The sequence below is a fragment of the Suricata suricatta genome, chromosome 10 (genome assembly GCF_006229205.1).
Source record: "Suricata suricatta isolate VVHF042 chromosome 10, meerkat_22Aug2017_6uvM2_HiC, whole genome shotgun sequence".
NCBI classification, from domain to species: Eukaryota; Metazoa; Chordata; class Mammalia; order Carnivora; family Herpestidae; genus Suricata; species Suricata suricatta.
Genome location: NC_043709.1, coordinates 60,723,764 through 60,733,341, shown reverse-complemented (window position 1 = coordinate 60,733,341; position 9,578 = coordinate 60,723,764). Strand labels below are relative to the sequence as shown.

General features: G+C 57.1%; 2 protein-coding genes across 2 annotated transcripts in view; both read right to left on the bottom strand.

Moving 5' to 3' along the window:
• The window catches only part of AAAS (aladin WD repeat nucleoporin), a 17,132-nt gene extending 16,881 nt beyond the window's left edge, over positions 1-251 (bottom strand). Inside the window, exon 1 of the mRNA XM_029953448.1 lies at positions 156-251. The gene's annotated coding sequence lies outside the window, so the exon portion shown is untranslated. The remainder of the gene's footprint in view (positions 1-155) is intronic.
• A 1,338-nt stretch (positions 252-1,589) lies between these two features.
• On the bottom strand, positions 1,590-8,641 carry SP7 (Sp7 transcription factor). The gene is made up of 3 exons (XM_029955292.1): positions 8,574-8,641; positions 8,049-8,120; positions 1,590-3,328 (listed from the first exon to the last, which is right to left on the bottom strand). The coding sequence occupies exons 2-3, from the start codon at positions 8,067-8,069 to the stop codon at positions 2,051-2,053; spliced, it is 1,299 nt and encodes a 432-aa protein (XP_029811152.1). The 5' UTR covers positions 8,070-8,120; positions 8,574-8,641; the 3' UTR covers positions 1,590-2,050.
• Positions 8,642-9,578: the final 937 nt, after the last annotated feature.

Genomic DNA, 9,578 nt, shown 5'->3' with positions numbered 1-9,578 from the left:
GGGCGGTTACGTGCCAGGCCGGGGCCGCCCGCCGGGACCCGCTCGGGGCCGCGGGGTAGTCCGCGCCGCGCTCCCGGGACCGGCGCGCCGACCGGGTCCCTGCCCTGGCCGGAGTCCGGAGGTGGAGGCTGGAAAGAGCCGGGAAGGAAACCTACCTGCCTTCCCGAGACGACACAACCCTGGGCGCCCAAATACTGACCTCCGCCCGAGGGCCTGGCCGACGCGGCGTTCTGCCGCGGGCACAGTGTGCCAACGGGCACGATAGGATGCCCGTGGGGAGTCTCCAGTTTGCCAAGGAAAAATCCTGTGGCTCACTCTTCTTCCTTCCTCTTTCTCTTTTCTCACCAGGACAAAATTTAAAATCGAATTTTTTATTAAATAATAATAATAATAATTAAAAAAAAAGACTCCATGAGGGCATGATCCTTTCCCTTCCACAATATTACCCTCTCCCCCAAGCTCCAGAGCCTTTAAACCTTTAACTTGGGGACTTGAGGGAGCAGGAGATAGAAAAGGAGGATCCAAAGTCACAGGAAAGGCATTCAAAGGCACGAAGCGGCTTTAAAAGTCACCAGAGGTGGAGTTGGGAGCATTGGAAGTCCCAGGTCGGGGGGAGGGGGGGGGGCGGTAGGGGGGGGTGGACGCAACCCCAGATCCACTCGGGGACCTCTGTCCTTCTAGCTCTATAAATTCTTCTTTCTCTTGGCTTTTAGGCACCAGCCTACTAGTGCCTTGTACAGAATAGACACTCAATAAATACTTGATTTATTTGAATCTGATCCCAGAGAAAGCCTTCCCCACCTATTCTTTAGGAGAGCTACCACCAAACCAGTGTGCTCCTCCTGTTAGCTTGGCTTCCACAAAAAAAAGCATGTCCTGGATGGCAGCTGAAAGCTCTCCATAACCATGGCAACAAGGGATTAACCTGCTGGGGTCAGGGGAGGGGCAGTGGAAGAGCTTGCTCTGGGGTCAAAGGAGCTGGGGTACATTCCAGTCCTCCCCTGCATAGGGCTTGAGGTTTCACAGCTTCTGGCTGGGGCTGGGAATACTAGGGATTCCCTAACTGAGAGACCCCTCCCCCCATCAACTCTTTAACAGAGATCTAGCTAACCAACCCTATTAGCAGAGATTCCATTAAAAGAGAAACCCCGTTAACTGAGACCCTGATGATAGAAATTCTATTAACAAGATCTCCACTAACACTTTTTCTATACAGAGATACATTTAACTAAAATTTCCATAGCAGAAATGGACCTCCTTCCCTCCCCAGCTCACTCTACCTGACCTGTCATCATAACTTAGATAAATAGAATTATTATTATTAGTATTCATTTCTCTTGGAACATAGGGGTTAAATATACAGGCCTGGGGGCAGCCTCCCTGACCTTGGGGTCACCCCATCTCTGGGATCAGATCCCCACTGGTCTGCCCCCCTCTTGGCACCCTGCTCCCTGCCAGGTCATTAACCCCAATCCCCCTAACTCTGGTCCCTAATGAAGAGGCCAGCAGGGGGCAATAAATTATCATCATCATCATCATCATCATTGTGTTTGTAAAAACAAAAAAAAAACAAAAACTGTTTTGGAGCATGGAAAGCAAGTGGAATAGGAAATTGGGAAGACTGGAGCCTAGAAGATAAGCAACAGTGGTAAATAAGCTTGGGAAGCAGAAAGAATGTTTGTCAAGGAGTTAGTGAGATGGAGAAATAAAGTTGAGAGCCCAGATGGAAGGAAAATGAAATGATGCCATAGAGCAGAGGAGACGGAAGCTGTGAGCAGGGGTGAGGGAAGAACTTAGGAAACTAGACTGCGGAAATCAGGCACGAGGTGAGGGCCTGAGATGAGAGTTTGCAGAACAGGCTCAAGGCAAAGGGACGGGTGAGCTGAAGTGGCATGCTGGGGGACACCCAGGCCCAGAATGGCCAGGGGAGAGCCAGCGAGAGCCCCAAGGGCAGCATGCTTGGGACAAAGGGGTCTAGGGGCAAGCAGTGGTCCATGAAGCCAGGAGAGGCTGGCAAGGCAGCCCTGGGACTGAAGACCCTCCACCCAGCTCAGATCTCCAGCAGGTTGCTCTGCTCTGGGCTGCCCTCAGGGGCCTTCTCTGGGGGTGCCGGGGAAGCTGACGGTCGGGGCGTCTGACTGGCCTCCTCTTCCCCTGCACTGCGGCCCTCCCCCAGTTCCTTGGGGCCGCTGGGAGGGGGCCCTGGGCCTGGCTCGCCGTGGGTACGTTGGTGCTTGCTCAGGTGGTCACTCCGGGTAAAGCGCTTGGAGCAGAGCAGGCAGGTGAACTTCTTCTCCCGGGTGTGGGTGCGCACGTGGCGCTCCAGCTCGTCCGAACGGGTGAACCTCTTGCCGCAGAAGAGCCAGTTGCAGACGAAGGGCCTCTCGCCCGTGTGCCAGCGCAAGTGGGCCTTCAGGTGGGAGGCCTTGCCGTACACCTTGCCACAGCCAGGAATGTGGCAGCTGTGGATGGGCTTCTTCCGCAGCCCGGCTGCCGCTGCCCCCAGGCGCTCTAGCTCCTGGCAGTTGGGGCAGTCACAGGAGGAGCGCCCTGCTCCGCTGCCCCCTCCGTATCCGCTGCTGCCCGCAGTGCCTGCGCCCCGAGGAGGTTTGGCCCCACCGCTCCCCTCCAGCTGCCCGCTGTTGCTCACTGCCTTGGGTTTATAGACATCTTGGGACAAGACGTGCTGGGGACCTGGTTGCAGGAGGTGGGGAGCTGGATAGGGAGCTGGATTAAGGGGGGCAAAGTCGGACGGGTAGGTGGGCAGCTGGGGGTTCAGTGGAGGCTGAGCAGGGCCTGTGGGCAGTGTCCCTTGCAGTCCATCACCCTGCCCCTGCCCACCACCTAGCCAATTGCCCCCGGGATGCATGTCCCACCAAGGAGTAGGAGCGTTGCCCGGGCCCGGTGAGATGCCTGTGTGGATGCCTGCCTTGTACCAGGAGCCGTAGGGGTGTGCCATATCCAGAGAGGTGTAGACACTGGGCAGGCAGTCAGAAGAGCCGTGGCCCTTCGGCACTAGTAGCCCAGGGTCCTGGGTGCCCGTGGGCCCGGGGAATGAGTGGGAAAAGGGAGGGTAGTCATTGGCATAGCCCGAAGCGGGTGCCGGAGGACTGCCTGCAGGTGAGAGGAGCCCATTGGTGCTTGAAAAGGGGGCTGGGTAGGCATCCCCCATGGTTTTGGGGGCTGTAAGGTCACTGCCCACAGAGTATGGCTTCTTTGCGCTTGCTTTGCCCAGTGTCGTTGAGTCCCGCAGAGGGCTGGTGCCACCAAATTTGCTGCACGCCGCTGTCAGCATGGCCAGGGGACTGGAGCCATAGTGAGCTTCCTCCTGTGGACAGAGAGAAACACTGCTTAGGGGGAGAGGAAGGGAAGTGACAAAGGAAGGGCAAATCCCTGGGACGAGACCCCAGAGACCTGGAGAGCAGAACCACGGGGTCCGGGAAAAGTTGAGGATGGGAGGTGGAAGTGGAGGAGCCAATAAAGAACACTGGGCCTCAGGGCAGAGTTCAGGTGGATTCATGGAAGGAGAGAGAGGTCCAGAACGCAGCCTAATAACCTGACCCAGGTGGCAGGAGGCAGAGCTCACTGTGGAGTTCCTGGAGGGTGCCAGGGCCTCCGGAGAACAGGAGACACTTCTTAAATAGCGACGAGAAGAGCCGGGGATCGATGCAGCACCCAGGTGAGATAAGAATTAAGGGGTCCTGCTCCTGGAAGTGGGTTCAGCATAGAGGCCATGGTCAGAGACTTGGAGAGAAGAGATAAGTCTCAAGAGAAACGTGGGGAGAAAGAGAAATATTAGGGGACTGCAGTCATCCCCACTCCAGATTTTCTCAGCTTTCCCCCCATATTCCACTTCCTGTCTCTGCTCCAGCTTTCAACTAAGGCAGTGAGTGGCCGGGTCTCCCTGAGGCCACAGCCTCCTGTAGGGAATAAGGAATCTCTTGGCAGGGACTCTAGAGCTGGGGAGCAAGAGGAGGCGATGCAGAGACACTGGGACATTGAGAGTGAACAGGGCTGCCGCCAAGCCAGGACTGTGGCTGAGGCAAGAATGTCTTTCAAGCGGGCAGTGGGCACCTCCTGCTTTGTGGAGGCAGCTGGTACCCCTTTGGGAAGGCTGGAGGAGCCTGAAGTCCTCACACTCCTCTGAGGCTGGGAATTGGGATGGCTAAGACATTGGCTCATGGCTATACCCCTCCATGTCCAGTGTCCCCTAACATGTAGCCCTCATGTAGCTGGTCTCTCTACACCCTTCCAGCACCATGAGTGAGTGAAGGAAGATATGTAGATATGAGGCATGGGGCTCTTTTCCAAGCACAAAATGTCCTTAGTGCCCATGCCCATCATGCCACTGCTACTCGCCCAACCACCCTGAGATTCCCATCCCTGAGTCAACCTCAGGATACCCCAGGAGGAGATACCCTCCAGCATCTCTGACTGGTACAGATATTGACTGATAATCTCACACAAAAAGATGCTCTCAAAAGCTGATGTACCCGGTGCTTTTCCAGTAAAGCTAAAAAAGAACCCAAGCATCCAAGACCTGCCCGGTCCCTCCGAGGATTCGGGATGTGTGTGTGTGACACCGATTTTACAGGTGGGTCTGGAGTTTAAGGTTGCAGTGAGGGGCGTGTGCAGTCATCACTCCTGCACTGCTCCCCGAGTGTACACCTGCAACCCCCACCTTGCCCAATTACCTCTCTGAAGTCCTGTTGATCCCAAGGACTCCCAAATTTGAGCCACCAAAACCGTCCTCAAATCTGGCTATGGGAAAAGCCCTAGGTCCTCCCCAGCCAAAGTTTCCCTGGAGCCTCCCATCTTACAAGCAGAGGGTAGGCTGAGGCAGGGTACCTGGCAGGAGTCAAACGCTAGCGGAACGGAGAGGTAAAGACATGCAGTACGAAGTAGAGAGGCAGAGATCCAGAGCTGAGAGGAGCAAAGGATCCTGCACAGAGTGAGGCACAGATATAAAAGCCACAGGGCATGGGAGAAGGGTAGGCAGAAGGGGAAACTGGCATCAAGGGGCAGAAATGGGCAGAGATCCAAAAGAGCAGGAAGGTGAAAAGACAAAGGGCAGGGAGAGAGAGGAAAGTAGAATAAACAAAGAGGTGATGGAGAGAGACTCGGCTAGGAAGGGGGAGGAAAACAGAGAGGAAAAGAAAGGAGGAAGAAACAAGAAAAAGGGGAGGGGGAGGAGGAGGAGGAGGAGGACAGATCTCCTACCTAAAAGAAAACCACCATGATGCTGGGCCCCAGAAAACCCCCAGACCAGGCCACTCCTCCCTCCTTCTCCCCCTGACCACTTCTCCCCCTCGGCCCAGCCCGGCTCCGTTGGTTTCCCTGCGGTCGGTTTATTTTTAAAAACGCCGACGCCGTCCCCCCCCCCCACTGCCCGGCCCTCACACTGTGGCCACAGGGGCCTCAGCCAAGCCCAGGGACCCCACCCAGCTGGGGAGAGGGAAGGAGGGGTGAAAGAAGGCTAGCAGCCCCAGGCCAACAGGAGACCCCAGCGCTGGAGTGGTGGCCCCCAGGGCCCCTGAGGGCAGGGAAGGGGGAGCAAGGCACCAGACCCACTCAGAAGGTTCTGGAGGCCAAGAGCAGGGCACCTTGCTGGAGGTTTACCACGGCCTCAGTTTCCCTTCTGCGGTTGCTTGCATGTTCCTGAGGGGTTCCTACGTATGCGCCCCTATACCTGACCAAATGTATCACCTTCCCAGGGGTCCTAACTTCCAGTTATTTTTCCTCCGACCTCTACCCCACTAAAACAATAAAAGCAGGCTTCAAGTACTGAAAAGAAGTCTCCTTTTCAGTAAGAAAGAACAAGATGCTGTCCCAGCTCTCACTCCTATATGCAGCCAGGGTAGAGGGTCCTCTTTTTCCAGGGACCCTCTGCGCCGGACTGACCTCCTGCTGAAGCTTGCACTAATCTGAGGGCCAGCTGGCCATCTGATCTGAGCACACAAGGTCCCAGGTTCCAGTTCTCCATGTCAACCTCTGCCCACATTGTCTGGTTTTCCCCCACTTGCAATTCTCCATCCCCACCTAGCCCTCACCTCCGTTTCTCCCTCTGGACTCTTCCCCTGCAGCTCACTCAGCCCAGGTGAGCCTCTCCTCAGACAGCAGCTATTTCCCTCTTTGAACCTCCAAATTCTTCCCACCACCAGAGAGCCCCCCTATGCCAGGTGGAAGGCTTCCTGGGTGGGGGAAGGGGACAGCTCAGGGACCTGGTGCCCCAAAAGTAGAAGAAACAGACAGGACTGGAGTGTCTTTGTGTTGGAGGCATCTCCAGCTCACAAGGAGTGAGGGACATGAAAGCCCAGATTCTAGCACACACTCCTCTTGCCAAGTGCTACCCCAATCCTGTGTCTTTCCAGCAGGCCTCTGGGCTAGCCCCTCCCCCAGGCACCAGTGCCATGCTGGCAACCTGGCATGGTGCCCACGCCCACTGACACTGCCCCTGCCCTGGAATGACCCAGGATCTCCACGCACCTTGGTCCCAGAACTTCCTCAAGACCAACCACAGTGTTCCAATGATGGCTCCATATAGAGTCCAGTGGGGAGATGGCAGGGTCAGCAATCTGCCCTCATCGTGGCAGGACATAGAACACAACACCTGTGGACCCCAACTGGATACCAAGCAGTGACGAGGGACATCGTGTCCGCACCACTGGCTTGCATGCCATTCCCTCAAACTCAATCACAAACTCATCATTCCCAGCCTTACATACACACACCATTCCCCACTTGGACGGCCAGTTGCCAGATGGCCCAGCTGGTACATATACACACACACACCACACACCTGTGCTCTCCCAGAGCCAGCCACGCATGTGAAGTCACGCTGGTTTACATCCTAGCACTCACACCCAGGCCAGTGAACACAGGTGTTAAAAGACTTTCACTCCGTCTCACACACACCTTTCCCGGAGGCTGAATGAACCAGGGGCCCATCGCCCAGGGACCTGAGCTAGGGCACTGAGAGCAGAGATGGGGGTTTCTGAGGGGCCTGAGAGTATGAGAAGCTCAAGGCTACTGAAGGCGGCTGACCCAAGAGGTGGGCTCTCCAGCCCCAAACTCCTGTGGAGGGATCCAGAAAACAGGACAGAGATGATGACAGAGAAACACAGTCAGAGACCCAGAAGCAAGGAGAACTCAGGCATTCTGAGTGGCTTTGAGTGGCTATGAGTCCTTCCTTTCCGGCTATGCACCTGGAGTCCCTCCTGGACAGAGTTCATGATTTCTCAAGACCCCCAAACCTGACCTCCATGGTACCCTAGTGCCCCCCCATCCCCAGTGCCAAGGCAAGATATCCCGGGGTCCCAGCCTGTGGGGGAAGTGGCCCAGTCCGCCCTGGAGCCTCCCACTCCCAAAATAGAGCTGAGTTTGTCTTTGGCTGAAAGCTAAATATTTGTGAGCCGGGCAGGCGGCCTCAGACCCTGGCCCTCCTCCTTGCTTCCCTCTCAGGCCTGGGCCCAGTTCCTCTGGCCAGCCCCCCCACATGCACAGAGCTGCCCTTCTCCCTTCTCTCATAGCTCGCCTCTTCCCCTACGCACCCCTGCCCCATAGCCCACCCCCTACTCACCTACAAACCAGACAAGCTTCAGCCCAGGCTCAGGCCAGGAGCTCCTGGATATGGGGACCCCCCCGAGGCACTATACCCAGTGCAGTTCCTGGTGCCCACCCCACCAGCCCTCTCACTCTCTCCCCCAGTCTGAGAGGGCTGACCCATCTCCCATCCCTCCTCTTCCTCCATCCCTGTCCACTCCTCAGATTTGATGTGTGCTGCAGACCCAGAGGTCCATGCCTTCTTCTGACCCGGCCCTTCTCATCTTCCTTTGACAGCTCTCTGACCCTGGCCCCTCTCTCTCCAGCCCTTCCTCCTGCCCTCTGCTCCCCCCTCTGAGCCCTGTCCTCTCTCCTCATCAGAGGGACCCTGGAAGTGACAAGCACCACAGCCACTGTCTGTGTGAGTTGGGAGGCAGGGGGCAGGGAGGGATTAGGACCATTAGGATTCTCTCACTGGTGTCCTGGGGGGAGGAGGGGGCAGTTACCTCAAGCAGGGAGGACGCCATCCTGAGGCTGGGGATCGGGTCCCAAGGAGCCAGGCAGATGGAGAGAGCCAGCTGAGCCGGAGAAAGAGGGAGAGGGAGAGGGAGGGAGAATGGGAGAATGGGAGAGAAGAGATCTAAAGTTAGAAGGGACTGGGGGGTGGGGGGTGGGGGGGCTGCTCTCTGTCTGTAGGGATCCACCCTCTAATTACAGCTTTCCCAGCGGAGAAGGCTCCGGATCCAATGAGCAGGGCGAGAGAGGGAGGCAGAGGGTCCAAATTTCCTGCTCCATTTGCTGAGCTCCCCAAAGAAGGGATCTGGGCGGGAGAGGAGAGACAGGGCTCCAGGGAAGGGGTGGAAGCAGGAGGAGGGTAGGGCCATGGGCAAGTTGTCAAGTGTCCTGGGGGGTGGGGGGTAATGAAGGGGAAGGGTGGAAGGGACAGTGGGCCTCGATGTCACCCACCCTGCCCCCAGCAATCCCATAGACATCCGCGGGAACCCCTCTCAGGGCTCCCCAATGTCATGTACCTGGGGGCTCTGGGGCTGGGTGTCCTGGGTCTCTCCTCCGTGGAGGTTGGGCTGTGGGAGTGCAGGCAGGGGGTGGCCTGAGGGCTCCTCTCAAAGGCCAGCTCCACTCCTGCTCCCACTCGGACTGGGATCCTACAATCCTACTCTGACTTCAGAGTCCTGGCTGCTCCCGCCGCTGCTGCTGCTGCTGCTGCTCCCACTGCTGCTGAGGCCGCCGCGCCGCTGAGGGAAGGAACAGGAGGGAAAAGGAACAAACCCCAAACCACTAATTAGAGATCCGGGGCGGGGGGGGGGGGGGGGGGGGGGGGGGGGGGGGGGGGGGGGGGGGGGGGGGGGGGGGGGGGGATGGGGGACGACACTCACACAGAGAGATTGGAACACACTGACATACACACTCATGGACAAACACAGGATGATACATGCACACGTCCGCACACACAGTGCTGCCCACACGGCCACAGCTGCTGTCATGAATGGGCACAGACAAACACACACAAGTGAGCATAGGCACATAGCTGGAGGTGCACATGCCACACATACACCCGAGCTGACCACAGAGATGCTTGCTCCCCCAGTCACCCACCTCTAGATCAGGAGAACAGTGTGTGTGTGTGTGTGTGTGTGTGTGTGTGTGTGCGCGCGCGCACATGTGTGCGTGCTCCATGTGAGAGACAAGAGGAAGGCCATGCTCTGGGTGGAGACTTCGGCTGCCCAAACTTTTAGGGTCACTGAGGTGGGTTCGAGAGCAAGGCCTGGAGGAAGGGGTGGAGAGTGGAAGGAGGGCTTGGCACAGGCTCAGGGGTTCCCCAATCTTCTTCCCAATGTCTCAGTTTCACTCCTAAGAAAGTACCAACGAGGCCTACGTCACTTTGTGGATCAGAACCTGGCTCTTCTGAGTCTAAGAAAATTGAAGGTGGGCAGGAGTGAGGGTGGAGGTAGAAGTTTATTGGATCAGCTCATCCATGTCCGAACCTCGCCCCTTTGGATTAACTCCCAAAAAGGTAA

Excerpts from the sequence above, each read along its gene's own strand:
- SP7 (XM_029955292.1), bottom strand. The coding sequence starts at position 8,069 with ATGGCGTCCTCCCTGCTTGAG. Across the intron at positions 3,329-8,048 it reads TGGCGTCCTCCCTGCTTGAG|GAGGAAGCTCACTATGGCTC; the intron begins GTAACTGCCCCC and ends CTCTGTCCACAG.